The sequence below is a fragment of the Liolophura sinensis genome, chromosome 3 (genome assembly GCF_032854445.1).
Source record: "Liolophura sinensis isolate JHLJ2023 chromosome 3, CUHK_Ljap_v2, whole genome shotgun sequence".
Taxonomy (NCBI): domain Eukaryota; kingdom Metazoa; phylum Mollusca; class Polyplacophora; order Chitonida; family Chitonidae; genus Liolophura; species Liolophura sinensis.
This window is the reverse complement of record NC_088297.1, coordinates 15,871,830-15,897,043: the sequence shown is the minus strand read 5'-3', so window position 1 is coordinate 15,897,043 and position 25,214 is coordinate 15,871,830. Positions and strand designations below refer to the sequence as shown.

The window sequence follows — 25,214 nt, the reverse complement described above, 5'->3', positions numbered from 1 at the left end:
TCCTGACAGGTGAGATTCGTCTTCTCTCCAAGTCAGTTTGTGAAACTATCAGCAAGTTTTGAGAGACGTTTACACCAGTGCCTCTGTGGTCGCCTGACACGGTCGAGAGGAGCCCACTACGCAAAACCAAGGTAAGATGACAGAAGCCAGTATATATAGGGTGACATATTATGGGTTAAAAAGGAATGGAACATCGCGTTATGCATTGTTATTACAACTGCGCAGGTAACACGTCCTATACTGCGTTTGAATCCAATACATTCCAGAATTATTTTACTAATGCCATTAGTTGTGTCAGTTATGTCTCCATACCTGAACAGTGATGTGGTAACTGTGTGATGCACAAGGTTTTGTTTTTCGTACAAGATTATACAAGACTACAGTGCAGAAAGTAAAACCATAGCAGTGACGACAGTGTGGTAGGTGGTTACTGATCATACGTATTACCGGTGAAATCCGGCCACTTGCAAATTTACCTCAGTCAGGTGTCTTATTCTGAATGCCCGTGTGTGCTTATTTTGGTGCAATTGACACAGTGCATTGTGTTTTTTTGTTGTTGTGTCTACTAAATTGCCATCAACCTCTCTGCATTTCTTTTACTTAATTCTGCCATGCCACGGTGCTATATGGCTTTCTGAGTTGTTACTTTTAAGTATTTACATGGACAGTTAGAACAGAACTCTGACTGAGGTGCACTATCAAGAGGCAGTACATATATTCCATCAGTTACACGTGCCCATTTGTCAACCATCACACTCCGGTATAACTTTCTATGCTATAAACGTTTTATATTACAATGGGGGACATCCACTTCCCGCCGATGATGTAATGCACCTGATGTATAATGTTACGTCAAAAAAGATTCGATCAGCTACACTCCTTGACTGATGCCAAGAAAACTAACAAAAAGAAAGCGTTCATTTGTAACCTCTTCCCATAAAATATTATGTACATAAAACCACAAATGACACAGTACATACAGGTGTCCTATTTTCTGAATAACTAATCAAAAAAATGTCAACCTTTTTTTTTTAATAAGCCTGTCTTCTGCCTAATAGACAGATAGCGATACACACTTAGATCTGTTAAGCTTAGGCAAATATGCACATACCATAATGTTGGGTGTGTTTGACTTTTTTTTCTCACTAATTTAAACTCATCTGAACTTATACCGAGAGGGGATAACATCTAATGAATTCTAACCTTTGAGTGTGTGTTTGTAATGTTATTAAATATCACCACTCAGAAGAACGTCCACTAATAATTTTAAACACGGCCCTTAGCAAACCTCATTATTCTGCGGATTTTCCCCCTAAATATCTTGAGCTTTATAATGCAATTAAATTAAAGACAGTCATGTACTGTACGCTTTTGTATATGCAGACAGGTATTCCTCTTAACTCAAATCTGACTGAACAATATCTGTTTATATAAATGATAGCACATTACGCAGCGGTCTTCAATTAAGTTATCTTTTTTGTTTGCTTTTTAAGTTTACTCTTTTGTTCTGCATGTCTACATGTGTGGGTAACGCGCAGTTAACGCCGTTAAAAATTCTTGAACTTCGGCGCCTATTTATCGTAAAGTATATTCATTTTCGTCGTATGATAATGCTTCCATTATAGCTTTTGTGTCTGACTGGCGTAATGTTAATGGCCGGCAGATATTTCCGTACACATCCACTGAATCATTCCTGTATTATTCGAGCTGTCGCTGGCTCATTTGTCTAAAGTTTGTTCTCGTCTCAGCTTATTGATCTCTCCCCCCCCCCCCCCCAGTAATGTCGTGGGCTCGAAACCATCTCTGTTTGGAGATGGTTGAATGCTTATCGATATTCTGATTTTCCTCGCCGCGTGGTGCAAATAAATGGGAACTTCCTGCATAGGAAGTTCAGCACCAATCAAATAAAACAACTGAATTATAAATACTGATTGACAGTGAAGATAGAGTTTCTGCTGATAAACCCTGCAGCTTCAATGAGTGTAGCATACCTGACTCCCACACGAACTTATCAGTGTCGATTCTATAGTCCTTTAAAGGTGAAGAAAACATAAAAATGACACAAAGCTCAGATGAAAGAGCACGAAAATTTAGTCATAAATATCGTATGAAATATTTTTCGTGATTTTTCTATTAAGAGAAAAAGACTCTTGAAAATAAGATTTGCATGGTGTGTATTTGGGATCACCTTTTGGTATATATAGTCTTTGTATAATATTATTATCAAAAAGAATCTTTTTAGCTAACAAATGTGTTCCACCTGGATATTGGTCACATTTTTATTTTTAATTCAGGAATATTCTCATAATTCAGATTAAATTGATGTGTTCGGATATAAACAACAAATTTGCATTCAAATAAATTTAATAGACATGCATCACATCCTTATTTAGAACATTATTATGCATCGACGATAAATAGCAAAAGGCTCTCCCAAATACTCTCATACAAAACCATTTGAAAAATCTTTCTCCTTTAAAAAAAATCGCAAAGATAAATAAAGACCACAAGTGGAGATGTTTTGACGCTCTTTCATCTGATTTTGACATTATTTTTATGTTTTTCTTCTCCTTTATTACCATACTCAAGAATGCTTGAATTAACATATTGGCAGTCATATTTATTGGTGGAGGATAAACCACCGACCTGTGGCAAGTTAGTGACAAACATTCCGACATATGTATGATGAAGTATCTTAATGTACAATATCTTGAAAACTTTCCGTACAGTGCTTGGGATCTTTTACGCCTGCACTTATTAAAAAACCATCGTGAATTGCAAATCGCAAATTTCAGAGTACAGCTGTTAGAATCCAGCTTTAGCTACATCAGCATACTGAAAAGATGAATAATTTACACGTTGAATGCACGGATCATTAAACAAGAATGTTTTGCATACTCCCTCTCATTAAAAACCCCTCGTCAGATGTGCTTAACCAGGGAGTATTGTTATACTTCGCTCTTTCAGTGACAATGTACATACGGTAATAAGAGCTTAAATTTAGAACTTACGTTTGAAAAAGATTCAGTGATAGTCCGGATAAACTGTACCTGAAGGTAAGTGACGCAAGCTACATAACAGTACCGTAGTTGTTCCTCAAAGCCGATCAGATTTCTTTTAAATGAATGCAAAAGGTTTTCAAGATCAAGAACTTTTCCTTGTTTATTACAGTGCCGGTACTGTAGTTGTTTCACAAGGCTGGGTAGTCTATACTTTCATTGACTCCAGCATTTATTCAAGGTCGAGCAGGATGTCTATGGCTAATGCAGTGCAGTAGTAGGTTCTCAAGGCCAGAGTGTACTATCATTGACTGCAATAGTTTTTCAAGGTCGACCAGGATTTCTGAGGCTAATGCAGTGCAGTAGTTGGTTCTCAAGGCCAGAGGGTACTATCATTGACTGCAATAGTTTTTCAAGGTCGACCAGGATTTCTGAGGCTAATGCAGTGCAGTAGTTGGTTCTCAAGGCCAGAGTGTACTATCACTGACTGCAATAGTTTTTCAAGGTCGAGCAGGATTTCTAAGGCTACTGCAGTGCACTAGTTGTTTCTCAAGGCCAGAGTTTACTATCATTGACTGCAATAGTTTTTCAATGTCGAGCAGGATTTCTATGGCTACTGCAGTGCACTAGTTGTTTCTCAAGGCCAGAGTGTACTATCATTGACTGCAATAGTTTTTCGAAGTGGAATAGGTCTTCTGTGACTGTTGTGCAATGGCTGTTTCCTAAGACTGAGCCCACTTTCAATGACTCTATTTCTTGAGATAGGTTGAGCAGATATCCTCTGGCTACTACAGTGCCGTAAATGTTGATCAGGTAACTTAGCAACTCACCTACTTCGCGGTGTCGATAAATTTCCAAGAAGTCCAGCTCATGCTGGCTTCCTCTCCGTCCGTATGTGGGAAGGTCTGCCAGCAACCTGCGGATGGTCGTGGGTTTCCCCCGGGCTCTGTCCGGTTTCCACCCACCATAATGCTGGCCGCCGTCGTATAAGTGAAATATTCTTGAGTACGGCGTAAAACACCAATCAAAAAAAAAATCAATTGTCAAACTCAGCATTTATCCTTTTAGTTTGCGAATTATGGCTAGCATATCATCAAACTATCGTACACAACTAATCGTCACATGACCGAAAAGTTGTTAAGCACGACATTAAACCCCAACCATACATAAATACATATTGTACATAACAGCTGTTTTGGTGAACACTGCCTCAGTTTAAACTACCGGTAAAAGTACTGGCCATTGACAGCGCGAGTTCGAATCCATTTCACGCGTTTTCAACGGGGGAAACCTGATATGGAGGTTCTATCGGGTTCACTCCTTTCATTGGCATCATTTACTATAATGCTTTATGCTATGTATAACGCCCCCCCCCCCCCCCCCAAAAAAAAAACAAGGAAATAAACAAAAAAAACAAAAACAAAAACTATTCATTCGATACTAAACCGCCAATTACATCATTTCAATAACTACTTCCTTTTAGGTCAGGAATTGTTTCATTATTCCTGTTCATGCTGTATATGTCTTAGTCTACATATCGACTTATCAGAATATTTATCTAAAACAAGCAGGTAAACAACACGATCTGTCTTTTGATTGGTCTCCCTGTATGTCTGTTTGTATAATTCTGTCTTTCTGTCGGTTCAGTGGTTGACATCCTATCTTTTAACATTGGTTAACTACTTCACGAGGGTTCTGCATGCATGTCGACATCAACTTTTTTGTGCAATGTCTTCAGTTATTTCGAATTTACCCTCATCTTACAGGTTGACAGGTAAAAGCGGCACCAGAAAGCAGCCGAGCCCAAGATGAGCAGCGTCAACAGACAAGGCTCGGCGCGGGCCTTGATTCGAGACAACAACGGACATTCCGACAACGCCCGAAATGACCCGACCTCCGCTGATGACGAAGGACGTTTCCGGGACAACGCTTACCGCCAGGAGCTTCAGCCAGGTTATTTCAAAAACGGCAAGGACGGTATCACGAAGACGAACGCAGACTCTCATGAAAGTGGTCTTCACGAATATACGAAACACCCCGATACCAAAGACTATTCCAAGAAGGGTTGTTGCGCCAGATGCTGCGGAAATCTGTCCAGACGGCTAAACATTTGCTGCAAACCTTGCATGTGGGAGCATCACCCGCTGCCGCCAGAGCCGTCTTTATGCCAGAGGTTCAAATACACGTTCATGTGCCCCCCGCATGGCGTCGTCGCCCAGGCCATCGTCTTTTTCATCACCATACTAATTATATGGTCAATATTGTGGTCCATCAGCAAAGAGGAAGCTCTTCCCGGCGGCAAGTACTTCGGCATCGTACTCCTGTTTCCGTGCTGCGTGTTGGCTGGAATGGCTATGGAAAAGATCAGGTTGCCGCCACTGTTGGGTGAGTAGTACGCACATCTTTGAAACTGAAAAAAGAAAAACATCACACATTTCCGCACAGTGCATGCGCTACTCTCTACGCTCACTCTATACCCACTGCCTCTACTGGTCAAGTTCCACATTTCAACAAGTGATCTTGTTTAGATTGAATCTAAGCGTCAAATCCGACAGTTGTATACACCACGCGTAAACACAAATTTTCTGGTGGTGCAGTTACGTAAAGTAGACGTGAAGAACGACACGCGTCGCTAGAATTTCGTAACACATAACAAAATCGCTACTGATCGTCTGAGAAGCTGGCCATTTTTGCGACACGTACGATTTCACCTAGAGATTCAAATCATCTGATGAAGTGAAATGTTTAGGCGAGATTACTGTTTTTGTTGATTTTGTAGTGCTTTTGTTTTTGGGTTTTTTTCTTTTTCAGTTATCATTGATTTGTACATCACATTGCCTTAATATCTTAAAATATGGTGGAAAACCGTTTGTCTCCTCGCGATACAAGACAACAATCAATCATAAAGAAGATAACAACTGAAAAGTTGGTTAGCGCGCTAGCGCAGCGTAATGACCGAAGAGTCTCTCAGCAATGCAGTCGCTGTGAGTTCAAGTCCAGCTCATGCTGGCTTCCTCTCCGGCCGTACGTCGGTAGGTCTGTCACCAACCTGCGGATGATCGTAGGTTTCCCGCGGGCTGTGCCGCCGTCGTATAAGGGAAATATTCTTGAGTACGGCGTAAAATACCAATCAAATGAATCAATAAATAACAACTGAACGTAACGTCAAACACATAACTATACCAACGATAGAGTTTTTCTTACTTCTACACCAGGCCATTGACTGTTTAACTATATAGTGAGAATAAGTGCGAAAATTTTATTTACCTGTTGATTTTGTGACAGTTAACAACAGACTTTTACGAACGATTATGTGCTCTTACTTAATCTACTCCTGTACACTAGTGCTTGTTTAACTGCATTTTAACCGTAGTCAGGTCCATGGGGTTTTTATCGACGCTTTTTAAGACTGGCGCAACTCTCCCCCGCAGAGTAGCTCTGCTGTAATCCAAGATGGCGACATACGCACCTATGTGTTATATATGGCTCTTCTTGACTGCTTCAGCGAAATAAAAACCAAGTAGCTTTTGTTGAAAATCGTCATCTGAGGTATGTGATTTATATTTACACCGGAATCGGATGCTCGGTCTCGATGACATCGAACAAGAACTCCTTGTTATAGCCAGACAAATCTGGGGTACAAAGGCGTGAAAAGCTATACTGGTGTCATACCAGTTTTTCTCGTGTGTGTGGACATGTGTGACGTATGCCCATGCTCCTGATCTCGATTTTACCCAAATAGGCGACAATAGGAGGTTATTTTGGTTTGCCCACATGGATGGCCTAGACTATCCGTCTCATACAACAAGCCAGTGACTGAAGAAAGGCACATCAAATTACGTAATTGTCGATGTAAGAAAAGTTTTTGTGTGCTCCCGAATTAACTCCGTTAAGTGTCGCGTTTCGTTTCAAGGAACGTAGTACGAACTTTAAAGCAACAAGATTTTCCGAACGTCATAGCTGATTAAATTCATCTAAACCACATTCTTCCACACATTCACGGACTGCGTCTATTTTTTTCTGCGGACTTCTATGTTTAAAAGATGTTTTCAATCGCTAGGAGATGCTAGTTGTGGGTTCAAACCCGGCCTTGAGAAGAGACTTTGTAGACTTTTGGTCGACAATTCTAGTGTTGTGTTTTGCGCAGTTTAACCTTCGTTGAAGGCCACTGGTCCTCTACCAATATGGTGGGCATTTCCGTTCATGGCAGGTGCTAAGTTTACTAATGATTAGTGTTTTTTACCGGGAACTCCGGTTGCCTCCACTTATAAAACTGACGGCAAAATATGGTTGTCCAACCAGCCCTTCAGACTGTTGAACAATAATAACGATAATGTTAATAGCAATAATTTACAAGTCAGTGTCAAACATAGATTGCCACCCCCAACGCCAACTCGATGTGTATACCATATTTTTCTTAAATTGGTTTGAAGTTAATATGAGAGATAGCTTCATTATTCCAAGGGCATGGCGTCTCCAGCATGGCATTCCAGTGAGGCCACACTATGCCATCTTTGAGATTTTCGGGCTACAAGAAGATACCTTCGTGGTATGACTTAAATATTGCAAAAAGCGACGCCGGCGTCAAGCAAACAAACAGAAATAACGTAGAAAAAAACACCTGTTTTACTATACAAATATGCCCGTGTCCTATAATTGCAGCCAGCTACATATGTAGTGTGTATTGAAGTGGATTGGAAAGTTGTTCGTAGAATCTGCATTGAGCTCATGTATAGGACGTTTTATTGAATGGGAAAGTTGTTCGTGAAAGCTGCATTGAACACAAGTATATGTACATGTACTTGTATTGAAGTTGAGCAGAATGTTGTTCGATTTACGCTATACATATAGCTGTGTTGAAGTGAAGGGGAACGTTGTTCGGTAAAAGTCACACTGAGTAGAGCAAGACGCTGGTCAAAAAGTCTTAAAAAGAAAGACAAGAGCAAAAAGTGAATACAATGGTTTGACAGGATGATTTCTACAGTCACCTACTTTTATTACCAAGTGTTACAATGTGCCAAAGGCTGAGCGCATTCTCCAGAAAATACACGAGAATAAATCTTATTGATAATATATACATGCGGCTGATCGGCGTTTTCACACGTGGATCTAGATAAATATATTGTTTACCATCCTCATAAATAATTTATGAGAACATACCGTTAACGTTACATAGCGCGGCCAGGGATATAGTTCATAAGTGAAGTGAAAGCCATAAAACCTGTTATCCGGTGCAAGTGTTGAATGATTTAATACCTGTGAGGAACAGGACAGAAGGGAGAAGGAGAAGGGGGGAGGGGCGTTTTGGCCTACATGTCTCCTTGGTGCAGTGATACTTAAAGGTAATTTGTGATTGGTGGAAAGGGTACGAGTAGCTGCCGAGGTGCATACTTGTATACCTCTGGATTATTGACTCAATCAATCAATCAATCAATCTTCAGCCTATTTGTACATTGGATGGGAAAAGTATTAACCTGGACCCACTTGCACGAAACCCACTTAACGTAAGTACCATGGCGACGTAATTGCCTACATTGCTGGTTGCCGTGGTAGTTACGTGCTCGTGACGAAAAAAAGCCGTCGTACAAGCGGGACCTGCAAATTACCAGTAGCATACATACGTCTGCTTCAATACCTGCATTTTGAATCACCTAATCGCACAACAACCTTTCATCCGGAGCATATCCATTTTGTGCGCATGTACAGCGGATGTCGTGTGAGGAGTTTAGGCTAGCCATATTGGCTACCGGACACATTAAAGGCAGATATGGCATTTCAGGATAGTTTCATCTTCTTCCCAAGGAGTTACCAGGCAAATTTCAAATGTTCAGTATTTTACTCAACTTAGTTTTCTTTTCCTCTCTGTATAACAACACGACTCGTTTATATGTTGCAATCAAACCCTACCAAGTCCATCGACCCGTTCACTATATATCACCTGATGCATTGTCACGGCATTATGCACTTAGTCTATTAAGCATAGTTTCGTCTTCGACCGGACACATCATTTCCCTGTAACCCATTCAACTGTAATAAATATACAAAATTTGTCTTCGTTGCTACATGTAGCTGGTTTCTCTGTTCCAGGTATGCTTCTCATGGGCGGTCTTTTAGCTAACATACCTAAAGTGAAGGACGCGTTTGCCATAGACACTACGTGGTCAGCCGGTCTCAGGTAGGTTAGGGTTGTCTGTTTGTGTTGGGGCGGACAACATGGCGGCGTTGCAACAACTATATGAAAAAGTTCCCCAGACACAATGCAGATTCTTTTTCCTCCACTCACTTGACATCTGTCGTAAAAATTAAAAAATTCTTCAGGAATACGTTAAAAATTAACAAAAAATTAAATACTACAGACAAGGGAAATGTCACCAATCCTCTGCACCGCCAATCTTGACGATGAGAAATTTGTATATCATAGAGATTTCCCCTTATTGACACAAGCCTGGTGATTCTGGGAATATATACACACATTCAACATGTTGAACAATTCACCCAAGGTCATAATATAATTGTTTAATATATATAAAAAGTTAAAATAAAAAATTTGTATTTTAATTTGCGCAGCAGCCCTTCAGAAATTAAAATTATTTAATTAATTGTCTTCAAAAACTCAACTTACAGATAACTAGGCTATTTATAGATTAGATTATTACATAAGGACATTTCTGACACAAAAGAAATGTCAGACACGCCGAAAGATCATCAGTCATATCTCCGACTGTTACACCGATAATGCATGCAATATGAAAGAAAAGCAATGAACAATGACTTAGATCTGACGGTTAAAGCGTTGACTCACTGCAGCTTTCAACGTCTTGATCCCTAAGGTCGTGTGTTCGAATCACGCTGCAGTCTGCGTCGATTGCCCTTCAAGGCACGACGTTTGTCAATAAACCAGCGAAGGTTGATGGTCTTATTCCGGACACTCAGATTTCCTCTACCTGAATATGTATTAAAAATGGGACCCCCTGCAAATCAGACAGAACCTCCAACCATTAGACCATCCCACGAATAGTCCCTCCACGCTGTCAACTGACTCATTCTAGTTGAATTTATATTTATTTTGACTCAGACGAGTGTGTTTCCTGTCGTACGGTAAAAGTGGCATATTCTCATAACGGAGTAAAACACAAATCAAAGAAATAAATAAATCATACAAGTATCAAGCCAGATTTTGGTAAAAAATGAGTGCTTTTTATTTGCAGGAACATCGCCCTGGTTGTGATTTTGATTCGGGCCGGACTGGGTCTCGACCCTAAAGCCCTCCGGAAGCTCTCCTTCGTCGTGTTAAGACTGGCTTTTCTGCCTTGCCTCTTTGAGGCCTTGACCGTCGCCATCGCAGCACATTTACTCTTGGGATTCCCCTGGGTATGGGGATTCATTTTAGGGTAGGTCGAACGTTTAGCAATGTACGGTTATTCATTCTATCCATGCATAAACCATGACACTAAGGAAGCAAAACAAGAAATAACTTTGTTACCGATTTTGAAGGTTAACATACGAACAGGCAAGGCAGATGTTTTGTGAAAGGTAATTATGTGGGTTATTTTAAAATAATAACGAAGAAAACGATTGGACTGTAACTGATAGAGTTTGTGGTCAAATTTTTTGATCACTTTTACCATTTTGCAGGTTCGTGCACTCGGCCGTCTCTCCTGCCGTTGTTGTACCCAGCATGTTGAGACTACAGGACCAAGGTCTGGGCACCAACAAAGGGATACCCACCATGATCATAGCCGCCGGATCACTCGATGACGTCATTGCCATCAGCGGATTTGGAATAGCACTGGGGATGGCATTTTCCGAAGGTAAGATTGAATTTTAAACTGAAAATTTATTTATTTATTTGATGTTTTACGCCGTACTCAAGAATGTTTCACCTACGCCAGGACGGCCAGCATTTCTGGTGACAGGAAACCGGTTAGAGCCCGTGGGAAACCCACGACCATCCGCAGGTCGCTGCAGACCTTCCCACGTACGACTGGAGAGGAAGCTAGCATGAGCTGAACTGAGCCACGGAGGCCCCCTGAAAATAATTCAGTTGCTTGTTTGCATCTGAATGGGGAACCTTTGACGTTTAAAGTATTTTGGGCTTTCTACCTCTGCGATGATGATTTGAGTAAACTGGTGATATATTAAAGATCCATTTTAAGATAATGGTCAATATAACTTGGACATACACGAATCGACATTACACGGGAAATGGTATCCAATTCCTGAATGAAAGAGTTACTATCCGTAACACACCTCGAGCCCAAAAGTTATCAGATCTAGTCAAGCTCAGGGAATTGCTCAGTGTATACCTGGTGCAGCGACAACCCTACACACAAAGCTTTCCCTTTTGCACCTGTGTTACATTCTACAGGTTTTGTTATGTTTTTGTGTGAATATTTATATGTGTGAATATCACTCATTGGTATGGTAGGTTTACACAAGAAAACTGGGCGTTTACAGCTTACGCCTGTGTTGTTTTCTTAATTTGGCTGCAAGTATTTCAAGCCGAAAGCAATTGAAATATACCAGTTTATCCTGTTTTTATTGTGTATGTGAATCATATTGTATGTGCAACGCGCAATCAAAAAAGTCAGTTAGTGAATACAATCTCATAGCGTTTTACGTGGCTTACGTTGTATTCGCAATGGAAGCCATTGTCAAAATTGTCTCTAAAATTGGAAAATTTTAGCCTAGAGTGTATAAAATAATCTGTTACATTAACAGCACTATTTTTGAGAGTTATGTAAGAATTGATTATATTATTTCTAATAATTATTCTGTTAAAGAATTACTGTATATATAGTTACAGAATCCTATTGTTGGTGTGTATTGTGTTGTCATTGACACACCATTACGCTGCAGTATAATCGAATCCAGCTTCGCTCAGAAAACATAATGATATGTTAGGTATATAAAGGATTAGTTTTGAGAGTGTAATAAAACCAGACTTTAACCTCACGTGCACAGAGGTTAAGAAATTACAACCCCTGTGAAGTGGAAGCGTAATGACACGTGACGTACAAGGCATTTTTAACCTTCGAAACCACAATTGTTTTGATTTATGGAGACGCTTCCAGAATAAAAACTGTTAACTGTCATAGGAGAAAGAGAACATAGTTTTCTCCCTGCTGGAATAGACGTAAAAACCTGTTCCACAAGGCTGCGCAGCTATTTTGTGTCATTCTGCACTTCGTAACAGGGAAAGAAAGAATTTATGCACGTATTTACCTTCTTGGGGTTTAACGCTTTACTAAGAAATATTTCACACATACAGCAGCAATCATTTTATAGACTGGGAAAATCAGAGTGCCCGGAGTAAAACCAGCACCGTTTGGCAAGCTACTGACAAACTTTTCCACATGTAAACAGACGGTGTATCCGCTATTAATATCTGCAAGCGAATTGAGCTATCCGAAAGTCGCATCTATGGCCGAGCATGTAGGATATTTGTTGTAAAATTTCCTTCGATGGGCTAAACTTAGAATCACAGTCATCTGACTCTCTGGACACTTCTTTTCTCCGCCTATAAAACTGACCACCTTAGTGTAAGTGATATATTCTTAATTATGATGTTAAATACTAATCAATCAAACCATCCAGTCCTATTGGTCAAGCGGTCTAGACACTTATACTGTATTGTGACGTATTCTTGATAGTTTGGCATCTTCAGAATCTAGAAAATGTTTCTCCCCACCATCGGCAATACCGCTACTTAGAAAATCCCCTTTCTTTATAATGATGTCTGCTAATCTGAAGATATCAACCAATCTGAATGCCTTCACTGAAGAATTCAAATACATCTAAATCCCCCAAAATCCGTCAATAGGTTACAACTGGAAGCACACGTCATGAAATGTCAGCGCCACATCCTACATCCATTTCGTCTGCTTTCGTAGGTCTACCGTAGTTTTATGCGGGCCTCAATGAATGGTGTAATTGCCAGTTACTCTGATGGTGCTCTTTATGTTAAATTCTTTAGAAATTTGAAGCATATCACTGATACCGGAAACACATAAAACAATTAGGCCCCCAGGTTCGAATCCACCTCACGCTAGTCTATATGTTGGGTACCTGGTGAGGTGCAGAGGTTTCTTTCCTCACTTGTAAAACTGGCAGACGTCATTTGGGAGAAATATTATTCAGTATTGTGTCAAAACAAGAAAAAAATAGATAGATTTTCAAAAACCTAGCTCATTTAAAGTTATGTTTGATTATTATTACCTGTAATTTTTTGATTTTTTTTTTGTCGTCACTCTTTTCACCCAATTTGGTGATTATTCGGTTTACTATGTCTTGAACCACATCTGACTGTGAAATTCCGGCCAATAATCGGCCATAAATCGCAAGAATTGATCTGGAATGTCCATTATACGATATTAGAATAATTGTTTGATGCTCTACTTAATCTTAGACCGGATATAAAACAATATTAAACAGCTTAGATTTACAAAAGAAATTCGCCAAGGTGTTGCTGAAATATTGCGGATGTGACTTCAAGCCATAATCCTTCATTTGTTCACCAATGCGACGGAAAGTGAAAAACGCAGTGACAGGTTCTTTTGCCCTGAACTTCAATAATAATTTTAGATTTGCAAACTTTTCCATCGTTCGTAATATAAGTTTCATGATCATTAAATATCCAGGTGGAGGCGGAAGGGCAAATGCCCAGAAAATCATAAGTAAGATAAATCTTATAGAAAGACGAATACTTGTAAATAGGACGTAATTCCCGTATGTTTTTGCGCAGAAAATTTTAACATGTGTAATCCAAGTTTTCCTTAAACACTTGCTAGATTGATGACTGTCTTGATGACCTCAGGTGTAATGATTTTGTGAGAAGCGTCTTATTCTAAACAATGTCATTTTCAATTCTCATGAGTTTCGCAGGTTATTTGCAGTTGGAGGTGAAAGGTCAGCATAGAGTGAAGGATGGGAATCATAATGATAATCAAATGTATATACATATATCTAGGTAATTGCTTTCGTTAGATCTGGCAGGTGAATTAAGGTTCGCATGACTGAGTTAATTATGTTCAGGGGAGTCTAAGTTAAGAGCCGTTTAATTAAGGGGTATATCGACCAATGTGTAACAATGGCTTGGTTGTGTAGATTGTGTTACTCATATGCTTATGACAGCATAGGTTATGAATATTCTGTTACAGAAGCACGTAGGGAATATTACAACACTGCTTGTATAAACGAAGAGCCAGACAGAAGAAGAAGCATTTATTACATATCAGCAGGCCACTTTTAGATTAAAATCTCTAGTTTTTGTATAAAGATTCATCTATTTGTTTGTTTGATTAGTGTGCAACAACGTACTCTTGAATGTTTCATGTTTACTTCAGCAGTCAGATCTATGGATGTTCTTTCCTATTTTCCTTAAACTACTGCCATTTGTCAGTTACTCGACACATTCTCTAACTTAAAATTGCAACCGAAACAGCGAGAGCTGGGTTCGAACCTGCGACGGATAAACTGGAAAGGGAAGAAGGCTATTGCTGATTTCTGTAATAGGAATTGAATTAGTCTGGACAGATTCCCTTGTCAGTTTACTAGCTAGCTAATGTGTCATTACCGTTTGTAGCTATGTGCAGGTGTAAAACTGCTAAATCCTATGCCAGTGCATATTAAACTTCTTGACTTGCACTCTGTTCTGTTATTAGGAAGATTTCGATAAAAAAAAAAACAAAAAAACAGACGTCCGCCAATAGCGGCGATCTTGCTAACTTCCGGTTTCTCATGTATAAAGGAAGAGAGTAAAAGTGTAAATGTCAAGGGGACACAGTTGCAGATAACATTGTAGATGCAGAGCCCAGCGCTATGTCTAACCTGTTTTAGCTGTCATGTCATACAGGTGATGTGATAAATCACCAACATTTAAGAAAAAGAAAAAAAATCAGCTGAACATTCGCGTATTCTGTGTAAGGTTATGACAGAGGTGTATTTTTTAAGCTCTCATTGCATATATAGTTTGGATAGAAAAGCCATTAGCATTTCAGACAGGAGCGTTCATTTATGTGGTCTGACTTATCAACAGAATTACACGCGCGTATTTATTTGAGCTCTTATTGCATAGATGTTAACATCCCCAGCATTAAACTCCTTAAGAGGCATTTAGACGCTGACAGAGTAACATTACAGTTTCTGTATGAATAACAGTGATAACCCTTGATAACAGTACATGTCCAATATAGTCTGAGATCACGCACATTTGTTTCTTTGCTTTCTTGCGCAGTCATCATATCACTCATTATGCAGTATATAGTTTTTACGACATGAATTAAACTTTAAGCTGTTATTATTAGATGTCAATCCATCTCATAAAATAATGTGCACATATCATGTCTTTGTTTTCTTTTCATTTACTAAACAGCGTGTGTTTATGTTCAAACTTTAGTTGTATTAAAATAATGGGCAACGGTGTTAGAATGTATATGTATATAGAAATCAACGGAACCACAGCTTTTTTCTTTTAGCTCTCATTACATAGATGTCTTCAACATAAAACCAAGAAGCTTTTTGTAGGTAAAAGAATGCATTCACGTACTGTCGGCAACAAGATCGTTGCACGCATATTGCATCTCTTCAGACAGATGCAAAACAAAACAAAACAAAACAAAACAAAGCATAAAGACCTGCTTTTCAAAGAGAATTCTTTGATGTACTTTTTTTCATGAATGCTAACAAATTAGGTGGGGGATCTATTTAGAGTTGAATGTGCAAACACTGAGGTATTCTTTTAATTCCTATATATATTTGAGGTTATTTTTACTGCCATAAGTGTACAGCGTGTGTGTTTTTTGCCTGTGAAATACTTTAACGTGAAGCTACAATAGGCTTTACTCTTGGATAAAGACAAAGGCGGGGAAATATTGCCTTTAGGGAAGGAGTGCTTGAAGTCACGATTTCACGGTTTCATGTAGAACGGTTTTTTTAACTTGACTGCATTCCAGGCCTGCTATATCGAAGCATACCGTGATAAGTATATGGATCTCTTTAATTAGCACTTTGCAATAAAACATTCCCAGTATATAAACAGTCACATGCGTGACAGTAAGAAATGACTGTTTACGTAACACCATTCCTCAATTAATCAATTAGCCAAAAAGGAAACAAAGATAAATCAACGGTAAATGTCACAGAATCGATCGTTTTCGGACGTTTTCAACATTTTGCATTTGTATATTACATCTTTTGAATTCCTTATCAGTTTTATGTAATTACTGACACGTAAGCATCAATATAGGATATAGTTTCATTGCTGGCCCGCAATATAGTGTACCCTCGATTTTGGACCGAATTAATGTCACTTTGGACTGATTCATTACCCCTGAAACCAATTACCTTCTTTTACAAATTAAAGACCCTGAACCTTGAATCTACATCCGCTCCCACCCTCCCCACAACATATAACAATGTGATTTAAAAATAGACATGAATGCACTTTCTACCAAACAGCTTTTGAGCAACTATCGAAGGGGTGGCTGTGGAATCGTAATTTGCAGAGGTTTCTCCAAATGGGAAACTTTTTGTCAACTAAATTTCTGGCAACATATTTTTGGGATTTCTTAAGGGCTCTATCCGATTTCCACTCCTCTTAAACCTTACTATTACTGATAAAAAGCTAAACTCAGCTCTCACACAGAGAAAAATCAAAACTCCCATAGATTAAACATACTGTATTCTATCCAGTAACAAACGTTTCCGAGCGTCTCTTATCACCAGACTCTACGTGACTCTACGTTTTATTTTCCGTCTTTTGCAGGGGATCTTGCCTTCAATATCATCCGGGGACCGCTGGAGGCTATTGGAGGAACGCTGTTCGGAATTATCGCCGGGGTCTTGTGCTGGTACATTCCACCAATCAAACACGTAAGATTTTGGCAGACTTGCATAAGATAATATTACAGCATAGAGTAAGGAAAACCAGAAGATTGACAATTGTGTGATAGTGTGTTGTCATTTTACCTCAATTTCGATTTTATTCTAACTGTTCACGTAAACGCTTAAATAGCAGCAAAATGACTTGAGCAGAACTCGGTATTCAGTGATCTTAACTGAGCGATATGTTAAACGTCACTGGTTTAGAATGGCTCAAAATGCTGTGTTGTCATCACATTTCAAAGTCAATGTTAGGCCAAGTTACGTAGCACATAGTTCTATTGCTAGTATTTTGAGTGTTCTGTGAAATATATAAAATAAAAGATTACAGCACAGAGAGTAAGGCTAAAGCAGTGAGTACAGTGTGGTAGATGACAAATGGTCGCACGTATTACTGCTGAAATTCGGGGTTTTATTCCGAATATATGAAGTCTAAAATTAAACACGTATAAAATTGTATGATCCTACACAACTTGAGATCACAACAATTGTTACTTCTGGGTCGATATAACCTGTTCATTCACCCAAAGCAATGTTCTTGCGTCAGCGGTTCATTGTGTAACCAATACTGACGCTGACTCTGATCCAGTTCTTACTGGCTCCGCTGAGGTTTTAGGTAAGGATGTTGGGTGGGTTACCGGCAAAGTGCCAAGATTTAATCCGAGCAATCCGGTTTCTTCCACCCATTAACCCTAGGCGTCTTAACATACCTGACGATTTTTTCAGTAACGCGTTAGATACCACACGCGCATGGGTTAAATAATTAAATAGAAATTGGATTACCTATTCCTACTGACATGTTTTTTAAACGAATGAATGATCATGGTTTAACTCACTTTCGCAATATTGCAACTATATCGCGTGGAGGAGAATATACAATTTCTGAAGAACAGTTTTAACCTGCTGATACTTCTGAGATGACATGGTTATAGATTAGCAAAAGTATCTACGCAATTTGAGTCCATTACTTTGGCTTCGGCACTAAAAACAATGGCCATCACTAACCCCGTGGCGTTGTCTGAGAACTGTCTGCTCCTGTCGTCTGCTTCTGTCACCGCCTGAATAGAAACAAAATATAATTAGATAAAAATGATTTTTTTTTTATGCGTGAGTTTATTTATTTGTGTTATTAATTAAAGTAGGTTCACACTAGAGCAATCCTGTTCTTCTTGTCGCTCATAGTCATTTGAGTACGCGGTTTTTGATTAGTGGGAAATTGGCTTGGGTCATTCGGTGCACCTGATATACCGTGAGATCTGTTATAGAGTCAGAAAACAATACGCCGTTGTCTCGACGTGACAAAAATAGAAAATTTGACTCAAACCTTCCAATGTAAACTTGACCGACCCCACAGAAGGCTTAAAATAATGTCACGAGCTTGAGTTATTACTGTAAAACATGCCTGTGCGAGATGAAAGTTTTTTTCCCTAAATACGCTTATTACACTCGGAAGACGAGCATGTGAGGTTAATTACTAACCAGTACAAGCTTATAATGTCTCATATACACGAAGTAGACCTACAAAGCAAAGCGTTTGCTAAGAGTGATGCTTTAACCAGCATGTCTTTTAATTAAAACAAAAATATTTTCTTTCGCAAATTCTGTTACAAGTGAAAGGTAGATTTACTGTATACAATTTACAATTCCATTCCAATGTTCGTTATCGAAGTAATGTTTTGTTTTGAAAACAAAGACAAATATGCAATGAAATGGTGGTAATTCACCACCTGTAAACATCGTTTGGTTTGAGGAATTTTGTAATACATGATGGATAAAGTTACAGTATGGAGCCAACAATCTTACAATGTAACTCTGGGGGCATCTGTGGCTGAGGTGGTTTGCACGCCAGCGCGGTGCAATGATCCTCGGAGCCTTTGCCGTGAGTTCAAGTCCAGGTCATGCTGACTTCCTCTCCGGCCGTACGTAGGAAGGTCTGACAGCAACCTGCGGATGGTCGTTGGTTACCTCCAAGCTCTTTCCGGCTTCCTAAAACCATAACACAGGCAGCCGTCGTATAAGTGAAATATTCTTGAGTACAGCGTTAAACAACAATCAAATAAGTAAATTAAATAAACAGTATCTCATTTTTCTCGTTCATTTTAATTATAGTTTTACGATGAAATGAGAGATTAAATGATTACAGATTAAATGAAAAGCTGAATGACATTGTCACACGCTTATGAGAATTACATTTTGTTAATATTACAAAGTAATAATATAGGTCACAGAGAGCAATGTTTGGGCACAGTTGGTAGAGCGTCCGCTTCGGAACCGGTAGATCCAGGATTAAACCTTGATCGAGTCACACCCAAGATCTTAAAAGAGGAAGTTGTAACTTCCTCGCTTGGCGTTCAGCATGAAGGGGATAGTGCAACGACTGGTTGACCCGTATCAGTATAATGGCTCGGGCGGGGCGGCTTACTTGCCTTGGGTAAGTCGTCTCAGTGAAGCAGCACTCAATAAAAGAGCGGTGGAAATCCGTCCTGCAACAAGGAGACACATTACACGTACATGCACCCTAAGGATTCCTTCGTCGTGATATGACTGAAAAAATTGTTGAGTACGACGTTAAACCCCAAGCACTCAATGTTTGGGAATGGGCCTTTCTTTTCTTTCCATGACTTGAAAAAATCTTCAAGGTAATTGTAGCTTTGTTTAATTTGTGTAAACGTTTGCGTCTTCTGAGAACACAATGATCTGAGACATACAGCATCTGGAACAAAGGCTATGTAATCAAGAATCTAAAGGTTATTGAAAAAAATTCATAGTTATATTCCAATAATTGTTGTTTATTTAAAAAATAATAATTTAATAACAAAAAATATTTGTTTTTTTCCACTTTCAGCAACACCTGGTGTTTTATAGATACGTCCTACTTTTTGGCGGTGGACTGTTTGCTGTTTTCGGAAGTAAAGCGGCTGATTTTCCAGGTGCAGGCGCACTCGGATGTTTAACAATGGCGTTCGTTGCGGCGTATGGATGGAGAAATCGAGGATGGACCGGAACAGTAAGTTCGGACAAACGTTAATGATCCTTAAAAAATACATATTTCAAAATACCCTGAATCGGTATATAATTTTTATGATGGATATACGAACATTTAAATGATCATTTTAAAGACTTCTGTCTCAGCAAAGACATCAGGGAGTCCATACTGAAGTTCCATATTCAGAGAATAATAGGTTAAATAGTATGTTAATTGGCCTTCGATGTCTAAACGGAAGAATTCTCTCCCTCAAATCTAGAGACACGCTCTTAATGTGTCTGAAATTCAAAGTTTAAACTTCAGCGGTAAACCTTGAACTCCAAACAAGGGAACTAAATATTTATTCGAATGAACTGGCTTGCATTGCATGCATTCATAATTTGTTACCGTAGTTAACAGAAAAGCTGGATCCGACGCCGAGGAGATTAGTACGACAGCGCTTTTCAGCAAGCTGCGGATGATCGTGGGTTGCCCTCGGGCTCTGCATGGTTTCTTCTAACCATAATACTGGCCGCCGTCATATAAGTGAAATATACTTGAGTACGGCGTAAAACACTAATGAAATAAAGAAATAAATTACCGAGAAGTTGTTTATTTTTTTTGTTAATTAGAGTCCAATGGCCGTGGTTATGGGCCGAATGTGGGAAGTCTTTCAGCCACTCTTGTTCGGGCTTATTGGGGCGGCTATAAAAGTGGACAAGATCGAGGCTAATGATATAGGTAAGAACAAGGGGCCATCCTGTCATGGATTACGGGTTCCCTTTGATGTAAAAGCACTCATCCGAAAATCAGTATTATTCAAAGATAATTTCTGGGGGCCCTATGTGGTGTAGCCATGACCCAGGAACCTCCCACCAATACGGTCGCTGTGAGTTCAGTTCCAGCTCATGCTGGTTTCCTCTCCGGCTGTAAGTGGGAAAGTCTGTCAGCAACCTGCGGATGGTCGTGGGTTTCCTCTTGGACTCTGCCCGGTTTCCCCACCATAATGCTGGCCGTCGTCATATAGATGAAATATTCCTGAGTACGGCATCAGACACCAATCAAGTAATTAAATAAATAAACAAATATAATTTTACATTGGCATGACATGATGACATAACCTGGTGGAAAAAAAACAACAACTATGCAATTCTAACAAAGCAAAATAAAAAGCACGTGAATTGTGTTTTTAATAGAACTTTGAAATTTTTGAACAGTGACCTTCTTGCAGCAGTGGGTTAGTGATACGTTTGGTTTCCTTGATGACCCCACCACTTCACGATATGACACAGGTCTTCGAATTAGGTCTCGCTGTGGCCTAACCTGGGTGGTTTTGAACGGTTTCTCCATTCATTCCCCTGACAGCAGCAAATTCAAGGCAATATTCTTCACTCTTTATGTTATAAACCACATAACTGAATAAAAGATCCAGTCAATCAGTAAGTCAAACTAAATGAAATTGTCTACCCACACCTCACACACTTCTTTAATGAGCTGAAAAATCCATCAATCAAAATTGAATCTTGATTTTATTTTTCCTACAGGTTTTGGTACCCTCGTTCTCTTCATTGGGCTGGTGATCCGTATCCTGGTGTCGTTTCTGGTCATGTTCCGAACAGATATGAACTGGAAGGAGCGGTTCTTTGTGCCATTCGCGTGGCTGCCCAAAGCTACTGTTCAGGTAACATCAGCCGGGAACTTCTCGTTGACTGTCATTTTCTTTGATGGGGCATCACTCATTCAGATGGTTAAATCGTTTGTTCGCTGCCACTATCAGGTCCCTGACCAATGCTGGAATACAGCTCTCGCTTTTTTGTTTTCAACTGAGGTTAAACGGCTGTTGTCACGTATACAGGGCGAATCTCTGGACTGTTCTGGGCACGCCGGTTTCCTCCACTCATACATGAGGAGAAGTCTGGAGCATGGCATCCAACACCAACCAGTCAAATCAAACTATCGTTCTTAATGACAGCCAATCATTTCATTCACACTGATTTTTTCTTTATTTAGCCTGAATATTATGGTAAGATTTTATAGCCATTTGGTCAAATTAAAAAAAAAATAACATTCAATGTTATGTAAAATGTATGTATTTATGTATTTATATTAAATTTACTCTGATCACTAAATATCGCCCTGAATAATAACGATAATAACAGCAACGATGACCACGACGACGACGACGACGATGATGATGGTGATGATAGTGACGATGATGGATTTGATGATGATTACTTCATATTTATAGGCTGCTATAGGCTCAGTGGCCCTGGATATGGCTCTGGAGAAGGAAGCTAGTGAGGAAGTCGTGGAATACGGTCGACTGGTAAGTCTCCATTGAATGGAATGTATGTATGAATGATTATGGCTTAACGCCACACCGGCAATATTTCAGCCATATTGTGCTGATCCATTGAATGGACAGTCTTTTCCTGCTTATAATATGTGTGAATATATGCTTTGGGTTTTACGTCATACTTAGAAATTTTTCAGTCACATGACTAGGAGTCATTAAGTGCGTGCACATATGCTGTGTCGTCTTGTGACAGGGCTGCCAAAGTGCTGATGACACATGGTATGACAACCCACCCAGTAACATTATAGTGACACCGAGTCAAACAGGTCTGTTTCTTTGCTCTATAACCTCTCAGTGCTGAGTCCCAAGCGAGGCAGAAACAAGTACCATTTTTAAAGTCTTTGGTATGACCCGACCAGGGTTTAATCCCAGGACTTCGACCCCACCTAAAGTACATCGGGTCTTGTAGTTCATTTCTGTTTTGAGATAATGTTTTGTAAATAAAACGGTTTGCATTTTTAGTTGCGACTGACAGCTCTATATGCAATTATGGGGTCACTGTTGTTCATGAGGTATGATTTGGTATTATTCTTGTTCTGGATCAAGAAGCACATTTATGAAATGCGCTTGCGTCGCAACTTTGACAGCACATCGGTCATTTCCTCTCTTTTTTACTTTTAAAGGTGTTAACGATGGCCGTGTTAATCATCTTGATCACTGCTCCTATTGGGGCCATCGCCATAGCGGTTAGCGGACCGAAGCTGCTACACCGGACAGAGATTGAGGCTGAAGTATCAGCGGAACCGGAAGAAAGGGGAGCACAGGAAATGACGAAATTGAACCGGGAAAACGGCTACGCGGAAGAGGAAGATGTTTGAAGTACAGTGGATGTTATAGAATATTATGGTTGAGAATTCATAAAAATGTCCATGAAAAAAACTAAAGAATTATTTGGACATTAATTTTTTTAGATCTCTTTTGGTAAGGTCTAACACAACATTTAAACCGCTAAAGTCCTTGGTTACCATATCACTGCATATATTGTAGGTGTGCTAACCCAAATTTATCAAATAGTTCAACAAATAAAACAATAATAACAATAATATGTTTGTAAACATTTTGTGCAGCAACCAAAGCCCCACAAAGACACGCCCCAAAGCCGGAATAGAGTCGCAGAGTCGTGCAACCGAAACACGGTCGAGACATTAGCTTGAACCAAAAATTCCTTGTTTTCTGTGTCAACCAAACAATATATTTTTTTCATTCTGAATCCTGTAAAATCGCTGCAAAGTGAACAACATTGCGAACACCAAAGACACCATGTATGTTGGATTGCCCATTTTTTATATGTAACTGCATGATTACTGCGTAAAACACCAATAAAATAAATACATTAATATGTAACTACCTGCTTATTCGGTTGATGTCTCAATAAGAATCAATAAATTTGAATTTTAACAGAACAAAATATCAAAATGGGTTTGTGTATATTTCAAAAAACACATTTTTCTGTTGTTTTCTTCAACGACGGCGCCCATTTGTCGATTTAATAAACTGTATAATATTGAAGAAAGGTATTTTGCTGTATGGTGTGTATGTTAACAAACTAGAACTGTTGTGTTTTATTGGTTGTTTTTGTATATTTTATGTATACTTTGCGTCTATAAATGACCACATTGTTTTGTCTTAAGCAAAATTAAAAAAGCGAAAAAGAAAGAAATAAACCCATGGCAGAAACCTTCACTTTTTCACCAACGTTTGTGTGAATGTTGAAATTGCTATTAATGATTGCTACACATTTATTTAACATTGTGTCGAGAAATTCACTCATGAAATTATTTTTGGTCCAACATTTATTTTGAACCTTCATTTCCCTTTCCTATACGGCATTTTTTATTCATTTACGTATACTAATATCAGCCATGTGGTTTTGCAACAGTACAAAAATCGGTTATTATTTAGAATAATATTTTGGGTTTGTTAAAGCCCTTTGTAGATACCGAAATGTATTTTTACTGAATGGTTTACATATAGCTTTGTACAATAAACACTGGGACACAATGTTGTTGTCATCGTTCAGTATGATTGCCAAGGGGTTTGGCTGCAAATCTAAGTTTAATATTAAGTCTGAAACCAGCCGTGAACAGGGAATTTGTGGATTCCCCAGCTCTCACAGCTCGTGTGGTTAAGTGGTTTTGCACAATTGAATGTTTCTTGGAGACCACTTGTCATCCAACAGTATGGAGCACATGTCTGTACTTCACAGGTTGGAATGTTTGTTTGCGGGTAACTTGTCAAAGATTGGTGGCCACGCAGAGAACTCCGGTTTCCTTCATCCAAGAAAACGACAAACTTTGCAGACGTAAACAAAATGCTGACTTTAAACAAAAATCAAAAAAAAAATAAATATAATCTTAAGTCATTATAGATCAACTTGTAAGAATTTACTACTCCCATCTATTGGTACCAAAAGCACCCCTTGCCTCGATCGCCTAACTCCTGGCGATATTATTACAATAAGCACTCGTGGGTTTCCACAGGGCTCTTCCTGGTTTCCTCCCACCACAAGGCAGGACGCCGTCCCATAAGTAAAATATTCTTAAGTACTGTCTAAAACACCAATCAAGTAAAAAATAAACACAGTAAGCACTCGCGGACTTAGTGGCCTAAAGCGTTGCTCTCGCTGCAACCGACCAGCCTCGACCAATGAGATCAATCGAAATCAACATGGTTCTAATCATATCTTCCTGTTTCGTCAGCGGGTTTAAAAGTACCAACGAAAAATGGTGTCCCCCGCTCCCCTCCTCGACCCGCGTACTCTGCCGTTCCTTCCACCCATAAGCCTGACGAAAAGCATAACGTTTGATTTCATCTGATTAGACCTGATTTTACCATAGAGCTGGCACTGAGTCAGAAACTTAATTGGCCAGAGTTCGGTTGTTCAAAACTGGTTTAAGACTTAATACAAGATTTAACTTTAAGCCCAGTCTACAAACATTCCATTAAATATGAACTAAAACTGCTGGTGGAAAACTGCATTGTCTGCTGTCAATACACTTTCGAACAACTAGGC

At 39.3% G+C, this 25,214-nt stretch overlaps 1 protein-coding gene across 1 annotated transcript; it reads left to right on the top strand.

Annotated features, from left to right (window-relative positions):
- On the top strand, positions 1-24,192 carry LOC135464044 (sodium/hydrogen exchanger 9B2-like). Its single transcript, XM_064741517.1, has 11 exons — positions 1-131; positions 4,766-5,384; positions 9,087-9,174; positions 10,208-10,390; positions 10,635-10,810; positions 16,765-16,871; positions 19,726-19,887; positions 20,478-20,586; positions 21,390-21,526; positions 22,094-22,171; positions 22,825-24,192. The coding sequence occupies exons 2-11, from the start codon at positions 4,808-4,810 to the stop codon at positions 23,017-23,019; spliced, it is 1,812 nt and encodes a 603-aa protein (XP_064597587.1). The 5' UTR covers positions 1-131; positions 4,766-4,807; the 3' UTR covers positions 23,020-24,192.
- The last annotated feature ends 1,022 nt before the right edge of the window (positions 24,193-25,214 follow it).

Excerpts from the sequence above, each read along its gene's own strand:
- LOC135464044 (XM_064741517.1), top strand. The coding sequence starts at position 4,808 with ATGAGCAGCGTCAACAGACAAGGCTCGGCGCGGGCCTTGATTCGAGAC. Across the intron at positions 5,385-9,086 it reads CAGGTTGCCGCCACTGTTGG|GTATGCTTCTCATGGGCGGT; the intron begins GTGAGTAGTACG and ends TCTCTGTTCCAG. Across the intron at positions 20,587-21,389 it reads GATCGAGGCTAATGATATAG|GTTTTGGTACCCTCGTTCTC; the intron begins GTAAGAACAAGG and ends TTTTTCCTACAG.